Genomic DNA, 26,567 nt, shown 5'->3' with positions numbered 1-26,567 from the left:
AACTAGTGCTATACTACAAGCTGGATCATAAGGCCATGGGGCCGTGCTAGATCCAATCCACCAGAAGTAGGCACTGTGGTGCGGTCAAAAGTGCTCTGAACCAATCCCAGCTAATAGTGCCCTAAACTAAATTTAAGATGGACTAATCCATTGATAAACATCTGCCTGCAGAAGCCGACCTCACTGGAACCATCCGTTCAGGGTGAATCAGATGTCTGAGTGTCGGCTCTGCAGGCACGAATCAAGGGACACTAGGCTAAGCTGGGTGGAACAGAGCGTAAACATTCCCAATTTTTGAGGGACAAGGCGGATTTTAAAGAAGGGCGCATCCTTGAGTTTGCGACCAAAACCGCGAGGACCCTTGAGGTCGAGACAGAACCCTCGTCCTCAGAGGGTGAAACTGAATTGGAGGGCACTTCCTACCAAAACAGCCAATACCCCATCTTCCAGCCCTCTAACAAGGGACCTAGAGGGAGAGGAGGTAGAGGTAGGAATCCCGGACAACGGGGGGGTTTTTTAGGGAATCAGACCACGAGACCTTACAGTCTAAGAAACAGAAAAAACCAATAGCATACCATCTAAGGATGGGTGCAGGTGGTCATCAGACTGGGGACACTCCTGTGATAGACAGGTCCAGGGACAAATTACAAATTATCAACCTATCTGATAGGTCCCTTACGGAGGTAGAATTGGAACTACTTAGTAAGGGCCTATCGTTTGTTCCTACTTGTTCTTTCAGCTCCTTCGAATGGGTTAAGGATTTGACCCTATTCGTAAGGAGACTGAAATGGAAAAAATTCTTTGCGACACATAATCAACAACAATGCAAGGAATTGGGGGTTGATATTCAGGATCTGCCTGATATCCAATTACTGGTATCCCTTATGGAAGAAGGGGAGAGGGAAGTTGGTGAGGGTCCATTCACGGATCTCAAACTTCCCTCCACCAAAAACCCACCGCTAAGTGATGGAACACCACCTGACATTTTTCTTAAGGTCGTCACAGATCAATTGAGAATGTTGGACACATCCAGAGGGATTGGGTCCAATCTCCAGAAGAGGGAGACTGATGCCCTAATCTCGCTGGAACGCGACAACTCCCTTGTCATTAAACCATCGGACAAGGGAGGGAATATTGTCGTGATGAACTGTGAACAGTATAAGACCATGTGTCTTAACATTCTCAGTGATGATTTATGTTACCGCGTGCTGGAAATGAATCTAATTGAGACTTTCAGGAGGCAACTGAAGGATCTCTTGGATACAGCACACGAGCATGACCTTATCAGCAGGTCTGAATTTGATTTTTTGTTTCCCAAACATCCCCAGATCCCTTGTTTCTATGGGTTACCCAAGGTGCACAAGGGACTTTCCCCATTAAAGGGACGTCCCATTGTTTCAGGGACTGGGAGCTTGACGCATCCAATCAGTACATACGTGGACAGGATTTTACGACCCTTTGCGGTGTCCCTGTCCTCGTATGTACGTGATTCGATGGATGTGATCAAAAAACTGGAGGGAATTCATCTTGGTGAGAACGTTATGCTGGCCAGCTTGGATGTTGAGGCCCTCTACAGTTCCATACCCCATGATAGGGGGTGTGGAGTTGTGGCCTCATTTCTCAGTCAACGTGGCACCCATTGCTGGCAGCATAACGAATTTGTTCTTGAGCTAATGAAGTTTATCCTCGAACACAACTGTTTCATTTTTGACCATCGCATGTACCACCAGCTCAGGGGAGTGGCGATGGGGAGCCCTTGTGCACCGACCTTCGCCAATCTCTACCTGGGCTGGTGGGAACGGGAGGTTGTGTTCGCGGATAATCAGAGATGGGCTGACCACATTAATTTGTGGTTACGCTTTTTAGATGATGTGCTGATTTTATGGTCGGGGACTGTGGAGGACTTCAATCGGTTCGTTTCAGACCTGAATGTAAATTCTATGGGACTATTCTTCACATCAGAAATCCAGGAATCGCAAATCAATTTTTTGGATTTGACCATCTTCAGGGACAGGATGGGTAACATTGGCACACGATTGTTCCGCAAGGAGACTGCGACCAACAGCCTCCTTAGATGGGACAGTTGCCACCCCCTGCCCCTGAGGAGGGGAATTCCAAAAGGGCAATACCTTCGGGTACGGCGCAACTGCTCTAGTATGTCGGATTTCAGAACGGCATCTAGTGAGCTACGAACCAGGTTTAGGAGTAGGGGGTACCCGCAACATGTATTAGCCAAGGCGTACCATCACTCGCTGGCCCAAAATCGGGATGCCCTTCTTACCCCTAGGCCAGGATCATTGGGAACAGAGCAGTTGCGCATCATAGCCACATATGATGAAGCACATAACACAGTGAGAGAGCTGTTGAAGACCTATTGGGGTATTTTAAAATCAGACCCAGATATTGGAGATATGATAGGCGACGCGCCATTGATTACATACAGGCGTGGACGCAGTTTGAGAGATCGCCTGGTCCACAGCTTCTTTCAGGGTCCTATTACATCTACTTGGCTGAGTACCAGCCTCAAAGGGACCTTCCGTTGTGGCGGGTGCGTGGCTTGCCCTGCAATTCGGACTGGCGCGACATTTATTTGCAGCGTCACTGAACGGAGATTTAATATTAGATCTTTTGTAAATTGTAAGACGAGAGGCCTGGTATACTTGGCCACCTGTGTATGCGGAAAACAATATGTGGGTAAAACCACAAGGGAATTCCGCAGAAGAGTAGCAGAACACCTAAATGACATCCGCAATGGGGCTGATACCCCTATCGCCAGACATATGTCAACTGTACATAACGGTGATGCGGATGCCATTAAATTTCAGGCTGTGGAGGTGGTTAGAAGATCGCCAAGAGGAGGTGACTTTGATAGGCGTCTGTTGCAAAAAGAGACACAGTGGATCTACCGCCTATATGCGCTCCAACCTCATGGATTGAATGAATATAACTCCTTTGCGTGTTTTCTATAACCTACATGACAAGAGAGTGCAGCAGGGGTATAAGTAGATCCCTGTGTCTCAGGAGTATTATGCATTGGACAGCTTATCATTAATAAATTAATATTTGACTCGCTTTTGTGTCACCACCTGAGATCAATAAGACTGCATGGTCCCTTTAAGAGGTGACCCTGTGCCATTGTGTTGTCCGTTACCGATTGATGTCCTCAACAGGAGGAACTGATGACCACTCAGCAGTCCTCATCCCGATCGCTGCTGTACTGTGCCGCTGGATCAGTGAGCCGCCGTATGCATCAGCTCTATCTTTAATGTATGAATGTTGTGACATTCATCTGGGCCCGCCTCATAGAGGGGGCGGTACAATGGGGGCGGGACGGATGATGCGGCGGTGCCGCGCCTCCTGCAATCTCATTGGCCGCCCTGAAGGCGTGACTCAGCAGAGGGGAGGAGGACTCTCCTTATATTCCGTGCACTTGAGCGGCCGCGTTCGGCCACCTCGTACTGACAGCTGCAGCCTCTGTCACGGAGGCTTAGCAGCTTTGACCATTTGTCCATGTAACCACAGAATTATGCTCCTGACGAGCCAAATATGGTGAAACGCGTCGAGCGTGGTGTGGGGATAAATCAATGATCTTACTGCTTGTTTGTGCTCACACTGCAGTTGAGGTCTGCGGTTCTCAGCCCTCTGCAGCTGATGAGCAAATGCAATCAAGCTTTCTGTTCCACCCAGCTTAGCCTAGTGTCCCTTGATTCGTGCCTGCAGAGCCGACACTCAGACATCTGATTCACCCTGAACGGATGGTTCCAGTGAGGTCGGCTTCTGCAGGCAGATGTTTATCAATGGATTAGTCCATCTTAAATTTAGTTTAGGGCACTATTAGCTGGGATTGGTTCAGAGCACTTTTGACCGCGCCACAGTGCCTACTTCTGGTGGATTGGATCTAGCACGGCCCCATGGCCTTATGATCCAGCTTGTAGTATAGCACTAGTTGCGGCACTTCTAGTGACCCCATCTATAGCCGCATGTACCACAATCTGCGGCTCCATAGGTCCATATCATCGACCGTACACTGGTTAGATGGTGCTCTAGTATTTTAATATAGGTAGTTCCCTTTCCCTTTTCTTGTGTTGAATCAATAAAATATTAGTTTTAACAGTAATATAGCGTTCCAAACGACAGTGATATAATGTTTCTGGATTTTGCAAAGGCTTACTGGATACTGTCCCTCATAGATTTTTAATAGGTAAACTAAGTTCTCTAGGCTTGGAAAGTATAGTATTTATTAATGATATCGAGGACGAGATTAATAGCACCATTTCTATTTTTGCAGATGATGCTAAGCTATGTAGATCTGTACAGTCTATGAAAGATGTCTATATACTACAAGCTAACTTGAGCACTCTGAGTGATTAGACATCACCTTGGCAAATGAGGTTCAATGTGGACAAATGTAAAGTTGGGCATCTTGGTAGTAATAATCTCTGTGCTTCATATGTCCTAGGTGATGTAACACTGGGAGAGTCACTTATAGAGAAAGATTTGGGTGTCCTTGTGGATGGTAGATTAAATTGCAGAATACAATGTCAATCAGCTGCTTCTAAGGCCACCAAGATATTGTCATGCATTAAACGAGGCACGGACTCATGGGGCAGGGATGTAATATTACCACTTTACAAAGCGCTGGTGCAGCCTCATCTGGAATATGCAGTCCAGTTCTGGGCACCAGTACATAGAAAGGATGCACTACAGCTGGAAAAAGTACAGAGGAGAGCGACTAAAATGATAAGGGGCACGAAGGGTCTTAGTTATAAAGAAAGATTAAAATAATTGAATTTATTTAGTTTTGATAAGAGACATCTAAGGGGGGACATGATTAACCTATACAAATAAATAAATGGTCCATACAAAAAATATGGTGAAAAACTGCTCAAAAGACAAGGGGCACTGCCTCCGATTGGAGAGGAGAAAGTTCAGTCACCGGAAGCGTCAAAGCTTCTTTACTGTAAGAACTGTGAAGCTGTGGAATAGACTTCCTCAGGACGTGGTCACAGCAGGAACAGTGGACAGTTTTAAAAAGGGTTTAGATGAATTCTTATAAGTAAACAACATTAATGCTTATCAAACCATGTAGAAATATGAGTCTCAATGCCTTCTGGGATTCGAATCCCCACCTATCCCTTAGTTGAACTTGATGGACTTATGTCTTTTTTCAACCGTATTAACTATGTAACAATCAATCAGTCTCGTAGTGCTGATCTTTGTTTATAACGTTGTAGCAATGACCTGTCGTCCTGACACATATTACCATGATAGACTGTCAGGAAAACACATCATTGCTGCAGTGTTGTGAAGAAAGACCAGTGGGGAACCAGTGAATGGGAGAGTTAGGAATTTGAAAGGAGATTAAATAATTATTTCACTTGGACATGTTTAAAGTCTGGAAATCCCATGTATGTATTTTGATCTAAATTTTAAAAAATCTGATTAAAATGACCCTGGCTAAATTGTTTTTATCACTGCCTTCAGCACATAAACATTACGGGGGTCATTTATCAAACTGGTGTAAAGTAGAACTGGCTTAGTTGCCAATAGTAAACATTCAAATTCCACCTTTCATCTTGGACAGCTCCTTTGGAAAATGAAAGGTGGAATCTGATTGCTTGCAGCTGACAACTAAGCCAGTTCTACTTTACACCAGTTTGATAAATGACCCCTTACAGCTTTGATCTGAATACATTGCCCAACAGCTATGGGTTTTATATGATTGTTAGACTATTTCCAATTATCCAATCATCAATACAACACCAAATTTTCATTGAGCTTAAGGTAGAGAAAAGACAAGGCGTCTTTGTTCTATGCAAACCCCACCTCCGTGTCTTTTACTGCCATGTCAATGATATTTTTGTAACAAAAAAGATTGAGAACATTTTATGGTAAATATAAATATTGAAGACATTTTTACTGCAAATCCGTTTCAAATCAACCATAAATCTACTGCAAAATGCACTTTAAATACAGGTTTTATTCCTGATTTTTGTTCAAATTTCCTGCAGATTTCATCTGTTGCATTTAAAAGGGAGAAATCTTCAGTGAAAATCCAACGCGTGGATTTTTTTCTGCTGCATCTGAATTGAAATTAGATAGATATCCCCATTCATTGTTCCAATTGCTCTGCTAGATTTATTTCAAACTGGTAGATTAGGCGCACTCTCAGATGTTCTTTCTACCGCAGCTGATGGCATTTGAAGGATGAAACTAAGCAAGTTCTTCCATCTCAGTGAGCAGGACAGAGAAATTAGAAAAATGGCAAACAGCAGGTGGCGCTATACAGAATGATTTAATTGAATAACTCTAATTTTTAATTACATGCAATTACAAAAGTATTCAGAATAAGGTGTTGGGCTGAAAAATGCTGAATTTTTTTGCGGTACAACCCCTTTAAGGATCTAAAATTTGACATAGCTGAACATTTTGATAAATCAGATATGGCTCTTTTAAGTGGCGTATTCTGAGTAAATTATATAAAATTCAGCCTGTCATTTCTTATGGAGCTGCAGTCTATTATTTTATACAGAATATTTTGTCAGTTCTGTTTGAAGTTCAGTCCTACTCAGTGATTTCATTAATTCTAACAGAATTGACATGCTCAGCCTGAAGACTGGTGATAGCTGAAATTTTCTCCAGTCAAAAGGGCGTAGTCTAGTAGAGAACATACATGGAAAGGGTTTGATAAGGTTCCATTTATATGAAATTACACACAGTAATAAACTATACAAAGGTGTGACGTTGTACTAGTTTTTGGTCCTGCACAACATTTCTGATATCTATGTAGATAATTACTGTTCACTTTATGTTTGCTTTTGATTTGTATCCTCACTTTACAGTCAAGTATAATTGGCAGTTAACAGACCATGTTTATTATGTGCTGTTTCCATTCACAATGCATAGTAAGTTAATGTGTTGCTGAAACATATTGTACAATGATGATGTGTTTTATTATGTGTCCCTTTTATATTTACATAAAATGTTACTTGTATTTACAGCTATGCATTAATCTGACCAATGAAAAAATCCATCAGTATATCAATGAAGTGCTATTTCTACAAGAACAAATTGAATGTGAACAAGAGGGAGTTTCCATGGAAACCATGTATTGTCCTGGAAACCACACAACAGTGCTAGATTTTTTCTTCCAGGTATTCTACAGTGTTGTAAAACTCAATTCCTAATATTGTATACATTTTCTGTGCATCAGCATGTAGAACCTTTGTGCTCATAAAATTACTTTATTTGAAGAAAACCATCATACAAATTATTAGCTGTATACATGAGTGCAATCATATACAGTTTATATGAAAAATAAGGGATTTTCCCCTGAACTTTTAGATTATACTGGTTTATAACATATGACTAATTCAAGCTTCTGTATTTTATTTATCAAGTTATCAGTATTAAACACTTAGACAACCCCTTTAAGTGTGAGATTCATTTATATCAGGCTCCATACAAAATAATAAATATAATATATATTATAATATTTAATATAATATATTAATATATTATTGCAAATGGAGCAGAGTATAGTTTCCAGTCTGTGATACCCAAAAAATAATCATGTCTGCCGTCTATTGAAAAGGAAATAGTCATTAAACCCAAGAAGTCTTTTTTGACGTGAATCTGCAGCACCAAACGCATTTCCTATTTGAAAATAATACAATGAATGGATTTTAGACAGCAAAACCTCTTTGAGACAACCACCGAAAATTGCATTGAAAAATGGCCTTATAGTGGGGTGGTCCTCTCAAAGAAAAGGCCACTATAAATAAGATATACTATAGGAGAATGGAAAAAAAAATAGGAGAATATCCTGTCTTCATTAATGGGCATTCTAGTCAAAAAGGGATGGGCTCACTGTCATTTACTTAGAAACATTTTTTTTTTTATTGCCATGCTTCATGTGACATGAAGAAATGTATGCTGGGGTTAATGATATTTTATAGCAGAGTGCAGACTCTATTATTTTCTCCATACCAAAGACTATACTCCATGTGCAAAAAGAATGTATTCTGTTTAGAGTGGCATACATAGTTCTTGCACTTAAAGGGGTTGCCTGTTGAACTTCTTGGTAAAAAAAGGGCTTAAAACTCAAAATAAGAAAATAAGCTATATTCACTCTACCGATCCTCCATGGCTCCTGTTCCAACTGGCTGAGCTTGTGAGTCGTTTCCCATGTTTCAGAAGTAGAGAATTAGTAGGAGACCAGGAAGTGTCAAAAAGGTAGCGGTGGAGGGTCAGTATGTCAGATGAGTATGACTTATTATAATTATTATTATTACTGTTATGAACCTTTTCATCAGAAAACAATAATTGGCTGAGCAAGCCCTTTAATGTGCATGTACTTATCTTTTAGTATTGCAATACTTTTAAATGCAGTAGAGCAAATTCTGTCTTAACTATCTAGGATCATAACTACTCATCAGTTTTCATAACAATAGGCGTGCTGACCTACTACTGTATGCTTATTGGTATTCCTTCAGTGTTATCATTGTGCAATGAGAGTACACGAGAATAATACTAGAAGTCAACAGCAAGGTTTATATTGACATAAAGAAATCTAATGAAATACACTTATGATAGAAAAGAAAATAATGAGAAGGGTCATACTACAGAAGGATGGGCTAAGAATATCAAGTGAGACCCTTTGATCCCATTATTCATTCTGCAATGCTGTTAAACTGGAAGCAAGTCTCTTCATTTCTGCAATCTTTGATACACATGCAACAAACTATCCTTTACAAGGATTTACAATATATAACGTTTGATAGAAGTTTCCTTTTATTCACTGCTAGGCCCACAGATAGTCACACCTTTAATATAAAGCAAAAAAGTGTAGAAACCACGAAAAAGTGCCATTGAATAATTAATCTGTTACAAGTAAAAGTCATGTTTCCTGGCATTCACAATGTACCAGACAGAGATTATGTAAAGGGACATGAAATATTCATCACCGCATAAAATTGGAAGTCTTCACTCACATATGTCTATATGTATACTGTAGTTGTAGATCATTTTTACAAGTAAGTATTAAGGAAATGCACGGTAGTTCAGACAGTATTTTAAAGGTCATTTGTAAGTGTCTGTCATTTCTCCCTTAATTGTTATTTGTGTATGGGTATGACGTAAGAGGTCGCAGATGTGGGCCTCAAGGGTTCATTTTCTGGACCAAACCACTATTAGCCAGCTGAATAAAATTGTGAATGGTCACATGGTGTGGAAATGTAGAGGAGTTTTTATGTGGTGAGATTTTGGTAAGTAGTAAGAGGGGACTGTTCTTGTCAAGCTCAAAGTGACAGGTGGCCATGCCCCTTTTCCAGCTGTTCAGACAAACCCTAATATGGTATATTCAGGCTACAACTTATTTAAATCTTAAAAATAGCTTGACTTTCTGCGACCTTCACAGACATGTTAGGGCATTGTGGGGTTTGTGTCCCAGGTTGTTTGTTATTCTGCCTTGGCTAGGATGTTTAGACATGGGCAAGAGCAGTCAAGTTTGAAGTCAGGCAGTCAGAATCTATGTGCAGAAACTGTGGTTACAATTTTGATCTAGGTTCAATATAACTAGTGTAATTACCATTTTAGAGAATCACTGATATTGTAGTCTGTAACTGTAAACAAGTCCACATACTGTAAACAAGTCCACATATCACCACCTTTAAAACCAGCTTGAGTTTCTCTAGTTCATCTAAAATTAAAAAGGGACTTTGCTTTACTTTATCTATCTATCTATCTATCTATCTATCTATCTATCTATCTATCTATTATCTATCTATTATCTATCTAATATCTATCTATCTATCTATCTATCTATCTATCTATTTTGATTGAACTCCACGGCACTTCCAAAATCAAACGTGTGTTTATTCACCAAGTGACAGTGACATTTCGGTCCACTAAATGGAACCTTTCTCAAACAGTTATGACATCACTGCTTAAGAAAGGTTCCACTGAGTGGACCGAAACGTCACTGTCACTTGGTGAATAAACACACGTTTGATTTTGGAAGTGCCGTGGAGTTCAATCAATTTATATTTTTGGTTGGTGGATCGCCTCTACAGCCGCTGGCACTCCATTTTTACTCCTCTTACTGCTGTGCTGCCTGCTGTCTGTCTAGCATCTATTTATCTGTTATCTATCTATTATCTATCTCATATCTATCTATATATCTACAGTTGCAAGAAAAAGTATGTGAACTCTTTGGAACGATATGGATTTCTTCACAAATTGGTCATAAAATGTGATCTGATCTTCATCTAAGTCACAACAATAGACAATCACAGTCTGCTTAAACTAATAACACACAAAGAATCAAATGTTACCATGTTTTTATTGAACACACCATGTAAACATTCACAGTGCAGGTGGAAAAAGTATGTGAACCCTTGGATTTAATAATGGTTGAACCTACTTTGGCAGCAATAACTTCAACCAAACGTTTCCTGTAGTTGCAGATCAGACGTGCACAACGGTCAGGAGTAATTCTTGACCATTCCTCTTTACAGAACTGTTTCAGTTCAGCAATGTTCTTGGGATGTCTGGTGTGAATCGCTTTCTTGAGGTCATGTCACAGCATCTCAATCGGGTTGAGGTCCGGACTCTGACTAGGCCACACCAGAAGGCGCATTTTCTTCTGTTTAAGCCATTCTGTTGCTGATTTACTTCTATGCTTTGGGTCGTTGTCCTGTTGCAACACCCATCTTCTGTTGAGCTTCAGCTGGTGGACAGATGGCCTTAAGTTCTCCTGCAAAATGTCTTGATAAACTTGGGAATTCATTTTTCCTTTGATGATAGCAATCCATCCAGGCCCTGACGCAGCAAAGCAGCCCCAAACCATGATATCTCCATCACCATACTTCAGTTGGGATGAGGTTTTGATGTTGGTGTGCTGTGCCTCTTTTTCTCCACACATAGTGTTGTGTGTTTCTTCCAAACAACTCAACTTTGGTTTCATCTGTCCACAGAATATTTTGCCAGTACTGCTGTGGAACATCCAGGTGCTCTTGTGCAAACTGTAAACGTGCAGCAATGTTTTTTTTTGGACAGCAGTGGCTTCCTCTGTGGTATCCTCCCATGAAATCCATTCTTGTTTAGTGTTTTGCGTATCATAGATTCGCTAACAGGGATGTTAGCATATGCCAGATATTTTGTAAGTCTTTAGCTGACACTCTAGGATACTTCTTCACCTCATTGAGCAGTCTGCGCTGTGCTCTTAAAGTCATCTTTACAGGACAGCCACTCCTAGGGAGAGTAGCAGCAGTGCTGAACTTTCTCCATTTATAGACAATTTATCTTACCGTGGACTGATGAACAGCAAGCCTTTGGAGATACTTTTATAACCCTTTCCAGCTTTATGCAAGTCAACAATTCTTAATCGTAGGTCTTCTGAGAGATCTTTTGTGCGAGGAATCATTCACATCAGGCAATGCTTCTTGTGAAAAGCAAACCCAGAACTGGTGTGTGTTTTTTATAGGGCAGGGCAGCTGTAACCAACACCTCCAATTTCATCTCATTGATTGGACTCCAGTTGGCTGACACCTCACTGCAATTAGCTCTTGAAGTCATTAGTCTAGGGGTTAACATACTTTTTCCACCTGCACTGTGAATGTTTACATGGTGTGGTCAATAAAAACATTGTAACATTTAAGTCTTTGTGTGTTATTAGTTTAAGCAGACTGTGATTGTCTATTGTTGTGACTTAGATGAAGATCAGATCACATTTTATGACCAATTTGTGCAGAAATCCATATCATTTCAAAGGGTTCACATACTTTTTCTTGCAACTGTATCTATCTATCTGAAATCTATCGATCTATCTGTCTTTCTCCTATCTATCTATCTATCTATCATATATATATATATATCTCATATCTATCTATCTATCTATCTTGCTGTCTGTCTATCATCTATTTATCTGTTTATCTATCTATCTATCTATCTATCTATCTATCTATCTATCTATCTATCTATGTATATATAGGGTGTTTCATTTTTCCAAAGATGTGATTTTCATATGACTTTGCTTAAACCCCAAGTCTCAGTGATGTAAAAGATATATATGCCAAATTTCAAGGAAATTGGATAATATTTAGGGGTTGCACACATTGATCACTTTTATTACTACTCTCACTCGTGTACCTAGGAGGTTGGTCTAAAAACGACTTCAGTTTCAGGATCCCAGGGGCTCTGCATCAAGCAAGGTGGATGGTAAAGGCAATATATGCACTTAAAATTATCCTCTTCACTAAACAGTTGAATATTCCTCAACGAGAATTGAAAGGAATGAAATGGGCTGCACATTTTGTCATCCTGCTGTATGTTTGCTTTTTGCACGAGGCTGTTGTAAGTCGATGGGCTCCAAAGAATGATTTGGATATGCTACAGCTTCTGAGCTCTTACCCAGATGCAGATGTCAAAAAAGTGCTCTCACAGTTGCTAAGAGACACCTTTGGCATCTCTCAGAAACAAACGTAGGATTGGCTTTTTTGGACAAACGTATTACTCAGACTGTTAAGGAAAATATGACTAAAAATTTTGAAACCAAACCTGCAAAGAAAAAGGAAATGAAACGATTAGAGGGTAAAAACCTAGTTTTTGAAAGAAAGTACAAGAGCCATTTCGTTACTAATAAAACAAAGACGTTCTTTGAATTTTTTGGGATCCACGACATGACAAAATACTGCAGTGATTCTCTAAGAAGCCATGTGAATGCTCTTAAGGTGGTCAATGATACCGCAGAAAGAGGAATTGCTCTGATAAAAAAGTTTAGCGAATCGGTCAGGGACGAACAACAAAAACAATTCTTGTTGAGGGTAGTCGAGCATCACAGAAAAGTCGTCACCAAGCTAACAAAACAAGGGATTGCATTGTTTAAAGTTGCTTAATATAACACATGTTTTGCTTATCATACTACCTATTAATCTTAGTGTCTAGTTTGAATATTATATTTTTTTAAGTTTATGATTTCTAGTTTTCCCAATAAAAGTAATTAACATTGAAAAATCATATTTTTTGCCTACTTTTACAAAACTGATGAAAGTGTGCAACCTCTAAATATTTTCCAATCTTCTTGAAATCACCGAGCCTCGGGGCATAAGCAAAGTCTGCAATTTTTATTTTTTTTTCCATTACAAAATGAAACACCCTAATATATATATATACAGGGGGTATAAAAAGTCTACACACCCCTGTTAAAATGTCAGGTTTCTGTGATGTAAAAAAATTAGACAAAGATAAATAATTTCAGAACTTTTTCCACCTTTAATGTGACCTATAAACTGTACAACTCAATTGAAAAACAAACTGAAATCTTTTAGGTAGAGGGAAGAAAAAATATAAAAATAAAATAATATGGTTGAAGCACCTTTTGATTTTATTACAGCCATCAGTATTTTTGGGTATCAGCATGGCACATTTTGACTTGCTCTTCTTTGGAAAAACACTCCAAATCTGTCAGATTGCGAGGGCCTCTCCTGTGCACAGCCCTTTTGAAATCACCCCACAGATTTTCAATCAAATTCAGGTCTGGGCTCTGGCTGGGCAATTCCAAAACTTTAATCTTCTTCTTGTGAAGCCATTTCTTTGTTCCTTTGTTGATTTGGATGTATGCTTTGGGTCGCTGTCATGCTGAAAGATGAAGTTCCTCTTTATGTTCAGCTTTCTAGCAGAAACCTGAAGGTTTTGTGCCAATATTGACTGGTATTTGGAACTGTTCATAATTCCCTCTAGCTTAACTAAAGCGCCAGTTCCAGCTGAGGAAAAACAGCCCCAAAGCGTGATGCTGCCACCTCTATGGTTTCATCAGACCATAACACCTTTTCCCACATGCTTTTGGGAGATTTCAGATGTGTTTTTGCAAAATGTAGCCTGGCTTGGATGTTTTTCTTCGTAAGAAAAGGCTTTTGTCTTGCCACTCTACCCCATAGCCCAGACATATGAAGAATACGAGAGATTGTTGACCACACAGCCAGTACTTGCCAGATATTCCTGCAGCTCCTTTAATGTTGCTGTAGGCCTCTTGGTAGCCTCCAAGACCAGTTTTCGTCTATTCTTTTCATCAACTTTGGAGGGACATGCAGTTCTTGGTTATGTCACTTTTGTGCCATATTTTCTCCACTTGATGATGACTGTCTTCACTGTGTTCCATGGTATATCTAATGAGTTGGAAATTCTTTTGTACCCTTCTCCTGACTGATACCTTTTAACAATGAGATCCCTCTGATGCTTTGGAAGCTCTCTGTGGACCATGGCTTTTGCTGTGGGATGCAACTAAGAAAATATCAGGAAAGACCAACTAGACCAGCTGAACTTTATTTGGGGTTAATCAGAGGCACTTTAAATGATGGCAGGTGTATGCAGACTCCTATTTAACATGATTTTGAATGTGATTGCTTAATTCTGAACACAGCTACATCTCCAGTTATAAGAGGGTGTGCACACTTATGCAACCACATTATTTTAGTTTTTTTTGTTTTCTTCCCTCCACCCAAAAGATTTCAGTTTGTTTTTCAATTGAGTGGTACAGTTTATAGGTCACATTAGAGGTGGAAAAAGTCTAATTTTTTTACAGCACAGAAACCTGACATTTTAACAGGGGTGTGTAGACATTTTATATCCACTGTATATATCTAATATATAAAGCTGAGTGTATGTGTGTGTATGTCCGCTAAAGGAATCTGTAACGTCACATTTACAATCACGAAATTTGGCACACAGGTACATCAGTTGTCTGGGAAGGTTTTAGACCAGTCTCAGCTCTCTAGGATGTAGCATTCCTGAGATATTCCCAAAAAATGCATTAGCCAATAGAAGCTTGGTCACATGACCCTTATCAGCCAATAGAAGCTTGCAGGTCCTCCAGCCTCCATATACACAGTTTTACTCCAGGTTTCCATAACAACCCAGCCATTTATCTTCACTGCTGTAGGAGAGCTTTAAAGAAAATCTGTCACCAGGATAATTGCTATTGAAGTAAAGCCATGGCCTAATAGCACTTAGTACCTTATTTCAAGATGTGCCTTTGTTCCAGCAATAGATGTTTTTATCCTCTGAAAATCCAGTTTATTTGGTATGAAAATGAGCCAGTAAAGTTCCCAGAGGGGCATCACTCTTGCAGGAAGGAACCCAGACACGCCCCCTGCCACAATGTGTCCACCCTCAAAAGACTTAAAATGCGCCCCAGGACCAGCTAAGCCACGCCCCTGATCTGGTCAGGCCATGCCCCCTTCCACTCCTGAGCCTACGGGAATTGAAAAAAATGAAGGTAAAAATCAACCTTTCAGCTGCAGGGGTGGGAAGGAGGGTAACTTTCTCCCTGCAGCTTACACTCTTAGGCTCCATTCAGACTTACGTAGTACATTGCATATCCGCAAATTGTGGATCCACAATACACCTGAACGGCACCCCCATAGAAATGCCTATTCTTATCCGCAATTGCGGACAAGAATAGGATATGCTCTATTTTTTGCCGGAGCTGCAGACCGGAAGATCGGGACCGTGCTCCGGAAATGCGGATGCGGACAGTACACTGTCAGTGATGCTGTCTTAGAGTGAGCTGTTGGAAAGGACACGCCCCCGATCCAGTAAAGGCCACTGTTAAGGGGGCGGGCCCCTGTGGAGGTCACTGTCAAGTGGGTGGTATGCTGTTAAAGTCACTGTTAAAGGGGAAGGCTGCTGTAAAGGTCAACATTAAGGGGGTGGGCTGCTGTGGAGGTCCAATTTTAAGGGACAGGGCACTGTGGAGGGGTCAGTTTTAAGGGGTGGGGTACTGTGGAGTTCACTCTTTTGGGGATGGGGTGCTGTAGATGTCACTGTTATAGTGGATAGTGTTGATATCTTTTAACGACACACACAAACATTAAATGAAATAGATTAAATATACCCGAGTCCTTCAGCTAGTATATATATCAGAGAAAAATGGCGGCACTGGCAGATATTGAAAAAATCGGGTGCACGTTCCAAGGGAATAGACTTCTTACCCCAGTGAATAATCCAGAAAATGAGCGGCACTCCAGTAGATTAAGAACAAATGACTGATTAAAGGAGTCATTTGTTCTTAATCTACTGGAGTGCCGCTCATTTTCTGGATTATATACAGTGGGATGCGAAAGTTTGGGCAACCTTGTTAATCGTCATGATTTTCCTGTATAAATCGTTGGTTGTTACGATAAAAAATGTCAGTTAAATATATCATATAGGAGACACACACAGTGATATTTGAGAAGTGAAATGAAGTTTATTGGATTTACAGAAAGTGTGCTATAATTGTTTAAACAAAATTAGGCAGGTGCATAAATTTGGGCACCACAAAAAAGAAATGAAATCAATATTTAGTAGATCCTCCTTTTGCAGAAATTACAGCCTCTAAATGCTTCCTGTTGTTTCCAATGAGGTCTGGATTCTGGTATTTTTGAAGGTATTTTGGACCATTCCTCTTTACAAAACATCTTTAGTTCATTCAGGTTTGTTGGCTTCCGAGCATGGACAGCTCTCTTTAAGGGTCCATTCACACGTCCGTTTTTTCTTTCCTGATCTGTTCCGTTTTTTGCGGAACAGATCTGGACCAGATCTGGACCCATTCATTTTTAATGGGTCCTGGAAAAAATCGGACAGCACAATGTGTGCTGTCCGTTTCCGTTGTTCCGTTCCGCATGTCCGTTTAAATATAAAACATGTCCTATTCTTTTCCGCAAAATTCGGATCCTAGTACAATACAAAGTCAAAGGATCAGCAAAAAACGGAAGACATTCGGCTGTCATTACGTATGTCATCCGTTTTATGCGGATTCCGTTCCTGGAAATTACATTTTAATTATTTTTTTTTCAAAGAAATCCAAACAACTTTATTTACTTATTGAAATTTATACATGTTTCCGTTTTTTGCGGATCCGCAAAAAACGGATGACATACGGATGACATACGGAAACATTTTCAGGAACAACGGATCCGCAAAAAACTGACCGAAAATCGGGAAATAGAAAAATACTGACGTGTGAATGTAGCCTAAGGGTCCATTCACACGTCCGCAATTTCGTTCCGCATTTTGCGGAACGGAATTGCAGACCCATTCATTTCTATGTGCTGCCCGGATCCGGAATTGCGGATCCGCACTTCTGGGTCCGCAATTCCGATCCCGAAAAAAATAGAACATGTCCTATTCTTGTACGCAATTGCGGACAAGAAAAGGCATTTTCTATGAGAATGCCGGTGATGTGCAAAATACGGAACGCACATCGCTGATGTCCGTGTTTTGCGCATCCACGGATCCGTGGATCCGCAAAACACACATGGACATGTGAATGGACCCTAAGTCACACCACAGATTTTCAATTATATTCAAGTCTGGGGACTGAGATGGCCATTCCAGAACGTTGTACTTGTTCCTCTGCATAAATGCCTTAGTGGATTTTGAGCAGTGTTTAGGGTCGTTGTCTTGTTGAAAGATCCAGCCCCGGCGCAGCTTCAGCTTTGTCACTGATTCCTGGACATTGGTCTCCAGAATCTGCTGATTCTGAGTGAAGTCCATGCGTCCCTCAACTTTGACACGATTCCCAGTCCCTGCACTGGCCACACAGCCCCACAGCATGATGGAACCACCACCATATTTTACTGTAGGTAGCAGGTGTTTTTCTTGGAATGCTGTGTTCTTTTTCCTCCATGCATAACACCCCTTGTTATGGCCAAATAACTCAATTTTAGTTTCATCAGTCCACAGCACCTTATTGCAAAATGAAGCTGGCTTGTCCAAATGTGCTTTAGCCCACCTCAAGAGGCACTTTTTGTGCTGTGGGCGGAGAAAAGGCTTCCTCTGCATCACTCTCGCATACAGCATCTCCTTGTGTAAAGTGCGCCGAATGGTTAAACGATGCACAGTGACTCCATCTGCAGCAAGATGATGTTGTAGGTCTTTGGTGCTGGTCTGTGGGTTGACACTGACTGTTCTCACCATTCGTCGCTTCTGTCTATCCGAGAATTTTCTTGGTCTGCCACTTCGAGCCTTAACTTGAACTGAGCCTGTGGTCTTCCATCTCCTCAATATGTTCCTAACTGTGGAAACAGACAGCTGAAATCTCTGAGACAGCTTTCTGTATCCTTCCCCTAAACCATGATGGTGAACAATCTTTATCTTCAGGTCATTTGAGAGTTGTTTTGAGACCCCCATGTTGCTACTCTTCAGAGAAAATTTAAAGAGGAGGGAAACTTACAATTGACCCCCTTAAATACTCTTTATCATAATTGGATTCACCTGTGTATGTAGGTCAGGGGTCACTGAGCTTACCAAGCCAATTTGAGTTTAATAATTAGTTCTAAAGGTTTTGGAATCAATAAAATGACAACAATGCCCAAATTTATGCACCTGCCTAATTTTGTTTAAACAATTATAGCACACGTTCTGGAAATTCAATAAACTTCATTTCACTTCTCAGATATCACTGTGTGTGTCTCCTATATGATATATTTAACTGACATTTTTTATCGTAAAAACAACCAACGATTTATACAGGAAAATCATGACGATTAACAAGGTTGCCCAAACTTTCACATCCCACTGTATATACACTGCTCAAAAAAATAAAGGGAACACTTAAACAACACAATGTAACTCCAAGTCAATCACACTTCTGTGAAATCAAACTGTACACTTAGGAAGCAACACTGAGTGACAATCAATTTCACATGCTGTTGTGCAAATGGGATAGAGAACAGGTGGAAATTATACGCAATTAGCAAGACACCTCCAATAAAGGAGTGGTTCTGCAGGTGGTGACCACAGACCACTTCTCAGTTCCTATGCTTCCTGGCTGATGTTTTGGTCACTTTTGAATGCTGGCGGTGCTTTCACTCTAGTGGTAGCATGAGACGGAGTCTACAACCCACACAAGTGGCTCAGGTAGTGCAGCTTATCTAGGATGGCACATCAATGTGAGCTGTGGCAAGAAGGTTTGCTGTGTCTGTCAGCGTAGTGTCCAGAGCATGGAGGCGCTACCAGGAGACAGGCCAGTACATCAGGAGACGTGGAGGAGGCCGTAGGAGGGCAACAACCCAGCAGCAGGACCGCTATCTCCGCCTTTGTGCAAGGAGGAACAGGAGGAGCACTGCCAGAGCCCTGCAAAATGACCTCCAGCAGGCCACAAATGTGCATGTGTCTGCTCAAATGGTCAGAAACAGACTCCATGAGGGTGATATGAGGGCCCGATGTCCACAGGTGGGGGTTGTGCTTACAGCCCAACACCGTGCAGGACGTTTGGCATTTGCCAGAGAACACCAAGATTGGCAAATTCGCCACTGGCACCCTGTGCTCTTCACAGATGAAAGCAGGTTCACACTGAGCACATGTGACAGACGTGACAGAGTCTTGAGACGCCGTGGAGAATGTTCTGCTGCCTGCAACATCCTCCAGTTTGGCATTGGGTCAGTAATGGTGTGGGGTGGCATTTCTTTGGAGGGCCGCACAGCCCTCCATGTGCTCGCCAGAGGTAGCCTGACTGCCATTAGGTACCGAGATGAGATCCTCAGACCCCTTGTGAGACCATATGCTGGTGCGGTTGGCCCTGGGTTCCTCCTAATGCAAGACAATGCTAGACCTCATGTGGCTGGAGTGTGTCAGCAGTTCCTGCAAGACGAAGGCATTGATGCTATGGACTGGCCCGCCCGTTCCCCAGACCTGAATCCAATTGAGCACATCTGGGACATCATGTCTCGCTCTATCCACCAAAGTCACGTTGCACCACAGACTGTCCAGGAGTTGGCAGATGCTTTAGTCCAGGTCTGGGACGAGAGCCCTCAGGAGACCGTCCGCCACCTCATCAGGAGCATGCATAGGCGTTGTAGGGAGGTCATACAGGCACGTGGAGGCCACACACACTACTGAGCCTCATTTTGACTTGTTTTAAGGACATTACATCAAAGTTGGATCAGCCTGTAGTGTGTTTTTCCACTTTAATTTTGAGTGTGACTCTAAATCCAGATCTCCATGGGTTGAAAAATTTGATTTCCATTTTTGAATTTTTGTGTGGTTTTGTTGTCAGCACATTCAACTATGTAAAGAGCAAAGTATTTCAGAAGAATATTTAATTAATTCTGATCTAGGATGTGTTATTTTTGTGTTCCCTTAATTTTTTTGAGCAGTGTGTATATATATATATATATATATATATATATATATATATCACTGTCTGTCTATTATCTATCTACAGGGTGGGCCATTTATATGGATACACCTTAATAAAATGGGAATGGTTGGTGATATTAACTTCCTGTTTGTGGCACATTAGTATATGTGAGGGGGGAAACTTTTCAAGATGGGTGGTGACCATGGCGGCCATTTTGAAGTCAGCCATTTTGAATCCAACTTTTGTTTTTTCAATAGGAAGAGGGTCATTTGACACATCAACAAGTAACTTTATTCTTTCATGAGTTATTTACAAGTTTCTGACCACTTATAAAATGTGTTCAATGTGCTGCCCATTGTGTTGGATTGTCAATGCAACCCTCTTCTCCCACTCTTCACACACTGATAGCAACACCGCAGGAGAAATGCTAGCACAGGCTTCCAGTATCCGTAGTTTCAGGTGCTGCACATCTCGTATCTTCACAGCATAGATGATTGCCTTCAGATGATATGAGATGTGCAGCACCTGAAACTACGGATACTGGAAGCCTGTGCTAGCATTTCTCCTGCGGTGTTGCTATCAGTGTGTGAAGAGTGGGAGAAAAGGGTTGCATTGACAATCCAACACAATGGGCAGCACATTGAACACATGTTGTAAGAGGTCAGAAACTTGTAAATAACTCATCAAAGAATAAAGTTACGTAAAACCAAGCACACCATTGTTTTTCTTGTGAAATTCCCAATAGGTTTGATGTGTCAAATGACCCTCTTCCTATTGAAAAAACAAAAGTTGGATTCAAAATGGCTGACTTCAAAATGGCCGCCATGGTCACCACCCATCTTGAAAAGTTTCCCCCCTCACATATACTAATGTGCCACAAACAGGAAGTTAATATCACCAACCATTCCCATTTTATTAAGGTGTATCTATATAAATTGCCCACCCTGTATATCTATCTTGCTGTCTGTCTAACATCTAGTTATCTGTTATCTATCCACCTATCTTCTATTTTTCTATCTATCTATCTATCTATCTATCTATCTATCTATCTATCTATCATCTTTTTATGCATCTGTCTGTGTTATTGAATAACATTTTTCAATTATTTTATATGCACAACAGTAGTGATTGTTATTTTATGAAGTACCTCATGGTGTTAAATGGTAATAAACCGAAACAAACATGTGCTTGTTTTTCAGAAACCATTAGGTTTTCTGTCTGTTCTAGATGAAGAAAGTCAGTCCATTCATCCAATGGAACAAACCCTTTCCAAACGTCTTCAGTCACTCCTGGAGACATCAAATTCAAATACAGTGTATACATCAGCAAAAGATGGAAATGGCAATGTCACATCCAAGGAACAAGGTCCTGTCTTCACAATTATGCATTATGCTGGAAGGGTAAGCTACATATATTAAAACGGGCAACTCCATGCACCTTCTCCTCTGAATAATAGCTTTGCTTACACAATACAAATCTACGGTATATTTCAGCAGCTTGAATCTTTTCCATACTGGTAGATTTATTCATGGGTGTCACTGCTTTAAAATATATTAATGTTCCTTTTTAATTCCCTTCATTAAGATACTGGATCAAGAATTTAATAACATTTCTTACAAGATCCTTCTGATAGGCTAAGAGAAATCTTAACTAATTAACCATTTGGATGACATTCAATAATTCATTCTTGGCCTGGCACACCACATTCTAAATCTGCGGTGACTTGTCATTTGTGTAGGAGCTTTGTGATCTGCCAAAGAAGCAGAATGTATATATGCACAGTTTCCCCATAATGATGCTGCTGCCACAACATGTCTAGAGTTCATTAGTGTAACATGTGTCATGGCTTGCCAGCTGAGCCAGTAGACTAGGAGATTACTTGCTGAATATCACTTAATATTTCTCACAAATTACTAGACTTGGCTCCCAATAAGGATACGTTCAAGCATTAATATACTCATCTCACCCTGATTTGTAAAAGGTTACATGCCTTAAGGAATAAGAAATAGGGAATTCTAATCTGGATTGGCTAAGTTTGCAGTTGAGCGCACGTTTGCCATTTTCACAACCCAGCGCCAATACATTTGGGAGGGAGAGCGGGCAAAAGGCCAAGATAATTTAATAAAATAGCAAAAATATTGGAAGAGATATAAATTAAATAGTGATTTACTCATTTCTTAACATTCTGTACATGTTTGTAAGGACTGGGGAGTTCTATGTACAGAGCAGATATAGTATTATAATATCACTATTATAATGGTGGAAAGGCTCTTTTGCCAATGTAGAGGGGATTTAGATATTGACCTTCGGTCAAGTTGTAAAGAAATCTCCAATATTCAATACCATCTTTTGTTAGGGTTACATTGCCTGTACTGTGTACAGCATATATGCCGGGAAATTCTCCTAGTGCACATGTCTAAGGCTGGGTTCACATCACATTTCTATCATACATTAAAACAGATACCCCAAAAAATGGGTGCAAATGAAGGGCATCTGTTTTCATCTGTTTCACATTGACTTCAAGGTTAAAAAAAACAAATCTGTAACTGGCCATTTTTTGTTGGGCACAAAAGCATGGTAGACTGTGCTATTGGGTCTGCTAAAAAAAGACATTGACAGATGTTTTTTAAACATTGGAGTCTATGTAAAACAATGTGATACATGATGTGAACCTAGGCTATCATGTCCTTTTCTTTAGCCAAACATATGTCGAAAGAATGCTCTATCTGGTTTGGTTGGTAGAGGTCACTATAGTTTTGCCTTCTTGGCATTCCAAGGCACTGTCAAATGAGCTAATCAATACAACTCAATGACAAATCAGGAAACTGCATGATTGTGTTTGTATAAAAAACAATGTGAAATGTATACAGCTACATCCAGTACATGTGGTGCGTTTGTGTGGCACTCTTCGAATGTTCTTGCAGAATGTAGTGTAAACCTAGCCAAAGTTCTACTTTTGATAAGCTTGCTGTTCTGGGCAATACAATGACCATAGGGATCGTCGTTTAGCAGCATTCAACATCACAAATATTCCTACTTCCTCAGAATACTAGTACTGTATACATTCCATACCGGAACAGTAATGGCAGCAATATTGGTTGTCACTCAGCTTACAGGAACTAACATTAGTAAGAACCTGATTATTAGAAGCTTTAACAACTTAACAAAGAAAGCTTTTAAAAAATGTAAAATATATCCATCACCAGGTTTATGCTGCCATTTCTGAGGGCAGTATTATAGGGATTGTTCACCCCTGGGGGCCTTAAAGGCAGACCCCACAGTGTCATACTTACCTAATCCCTGCTGGTGGGTTCCAGCTCCTTTTCTTTGCTGCAACTCTCAGATCTCCCAGCGTCAACATCTGGTCTGGTGCAGTTCAAATGGCTACTGCCGCCAATGACTGGCTGTAACAGTGATGTGTCCCCCATGCATCATGTAACATAACAGACACGTAACTAGTGTTGGGTGTGAATATTCGAATCTCGAATATCGCCACTTTGAGAATTCACGAAGATTTAGAATATAGTGCTATATATTCGTGAATTTCTTTTCATCTGAACCCATGATCCCTCCCTGCTTCTTGCTTGTGGGCCAGTGAGAAGACTGCAATGTCTTTGTCTGAGCTTAGCAACATCCCTAGCAACCAATAGGAAAGTTGCCTACCCCTTAATATATAAGAACCTCCCCAGCAGCCATTTTCTGCAGTTTTTTGCAGTTCTGACAGAGACAGCAGTGTCATTGCTGTGCTCTGTGCTTTGCTGTGTCATTACATTAGTTAGTTTTATATATATATATATATATATATATATATATAAAATACAGATAGTTAGTGGGAGATAGTCAGTGTAGGTTATATCGTGATAGAGTGTAGTTGATTCTAGTGCAGGGTGTTAGGTAGTGTGATAGGTTCTGCTGTCCATACATACATGCTACAGACATAGTGCTGTGATGTCACAAGTTCACAACAATACTTATTGCACCAATCAGTAATATGTAGTCAGACCTGCTAAAATGTGAAGTTGCATGTATTGCGCCAAAATATGCGCATCATTAATTGGCGATTTGCGCAATTGCAAATATATTGGAGCACTCTATCTGCATATAAAGTTATTGTAATGTTCTGCCGTGCCAACCATTTTCTCCAGTCTCAGGAAACTTCTAGCAGCTTGAAAAATGTAGCAAAAGTGACCAGATTTTCGCAATTAAGAAAATAATGGCAAATTCTCGAATTTGCGAATTTATGATGAATATTCGCAAAATATTACGAATTCGAATATTGCCCCTGCTGCCCATCGCTACACGTAACCTGAGTCAAACCAAATGTTGACACAGAGAGACCTGAGAGCTGCGGTGGAGCCTGGGGAGTGAAGGAGCTGGAAATCAGCGGCAGGGAGCTACCCCTTTACCATAGTGACAGACACTGTGATTACTGTGGTATGTTACTTACTTGTCAATATGCATTCAGTTGTACAAAATTACAGTGTATCAGATGCAGAGCCAGCCGAGTGCTGTGTGAGCCTGGAACCCTTGTATTTATGAGCATAGCCCCTGTGCCATCCTTCTGGAGATTGACAGCTTTCTCACTATTACTGTGCATAGAGAGAAAGCTGCTATTCAGTCACAGCTGACTGCTCATGAATACAGAGGACTTCAGAGTGCGTATACACTCTTCAGAAGACTGAAGGCTCACACAGTTTTCCCCCTCCCGTAACTAAAAATCTTTGTTTTTATAAAAACTACTGCACATGGAAATTGTCACACACCATTATAAAAGATGTCTCTTAAACATGGTGACATCTTTCCTTTAAATTTTTGTTCTTTTTTTCTGTATAGATACATTTGTGTAATCCATCCAGTTTGTGGAAATCAGTCATTGTACCTAACTGTATCTTGCTTCTTTTTTTCTTAGTTCTCATTCTCTACATTTGCATTTAAGTTAGAATTTTTCTATTATCTCCCGGCATACATTTTCTTCATTCCCCTTTGAGGGCAGTAAAAGGGAACCTCCTTTATATTTTACATTATAGCATTTACTACTTTTGCAGTCAGTTGCACAATTCTATCACATATACTGTGAATTTAAATGTATCTGACATTAGTTACCAATTAGACGAGTTGATTCCGCTCTCAGTATAGAACCATGCACACCCCACATTAATGTGAATGTTTATTATATATCAAATGCAAATAACATTTATGAAAACTTTTAGAAGATTGACTGGGCCTGCTCCCCATAGCAACAAATCACAGGACAGCTTTTATTTTACCAAGCAGTTTTAGAAATAAAAGTTTCTAACTGGGAAATTTCTATTTGGCGGCTATGGACAGCAAGGTCAGGTCCACTTTTTACTAACATCATAGCTTCTGTTCATAATGGGTTAAAGATCTGTTTTGTATTAGGGCCCAATGAATCTTAGTAGATCTCATGGATATGCTTTGTAGCAGACCGATAAACCATAAACACAATAGACTAGAGATGTTCTATGACTTTGATGGGAGAGTTTTCTAGATATACTTTGTGACTTGTGCAGAGGTCATTTTGCAGGGAGGGGAAGGAGTTAAGCTGTGATCATCACTAGATCAGCGAATCGTAGTTGACGAAGTGGAATTCGATCGGAATTTCTGGAAAATTTCGATTCACACCAAATCCGAATTTCCTAACACTTCATGGTAACAAATCAAACTTTTTCCTAAAATTGCTGTTGCACATGTTAGTACATGGAGCAAAGGACTCTGGGAACAAGGGATCATCCACAATGCCATGCATGCAGCCAATCAGAAGCCAGTCAGCCCTGTGATGTCACAGCCCAATAAATAGTCTCAGCCATCTTGGATTCAGCCATTTTCCAGTGTACTTAGTGCAGGGAGAGATGTCAGCAGGAGCTAGAGAAGCGCTAGGAAAGACTTGAAAACTTTTATTTTGCTGAATAGAAGTTCAAGGAAAGAGCATTAGAAGTGTAGGGAGGAATTATTCCACAGTATTGAAGCAGAACAGGGTTCATTAGGGGAGTTTACAGCCTGGGTAATAGGAACAATCCTATTACACCTTGCTGCACTGACTGGGGATCCAAATTGCCATTATACTGCTTTCAGTTTTGCAATAAATGATACCTTTTATTGGTGTGCAAGGGCTGTGTGATACAGCCATTAACAGTGTGTATTACTAGGAAATATTTCTACATCTTATTAGCTCTTGTGCCGTCAGTTATATGTTCTAAAGCCTTTTTTGGAGTGTATTAGTGGGAAAAAAAGGGCTTATTTGCCGTTCAGCGGTGCAGTTCTAAGTTCTAAAGCCTTTTTTGTCATTTATTAGAGGCAAAATAAAAGTATTATTTGACGTTCAGTGGTGCAGTTATATGTTCTAAAGCCTTTTTTGGCGTGTATTAGTAGCAAAAAAAAGGGCTTATTAGCCGTTGTGTGGTGAATGACAAAACTTCAGCCATTT

The 26,567-nt window shown here is 40.5% G+C and overlaps 1 protein-coding gene across 1 annotated transcript in view; it reads left to right on the top strand.

The window, feature by feature from the left end:
• The window catches only part of MYO16 (myosin XVI), a 441,642-nt gene that overhangs the window by 215,599 nt on the left and 199,476 nt on the right, over positions 1–26,567 (top strand). Inside the window, exons 21-22 of the mRNA XM_040422330.1 lie at positions 7,002–7,154; positions 21,322–21,522. Of these exons, the coding sequence (XP_040278264.1) occupies positions 7,002–7,154; positions 21,322–21,522 (354 nt within the window). The remainder of the gene's footprint in view (positions 1–7,001; positions 7,155–21,321; positions 21,523–26,567) is intronic.

This window comes from Bufo bufo, chromosome 3 (assembly GCF_905171765.1).
Source record: "Bufo bufo chromosome 3, aBufBuf1.1, whole genome shotgun sequence".
Taxonomy (NCBI): Eukaryota; Metazoa; Chordata; class Amphibia; order Anura; family Bufonidae; genus Bufo; species Bufo bufo.
This window is presented reverse-complemented; position numbering and strand designations above follow the sequence as displayed.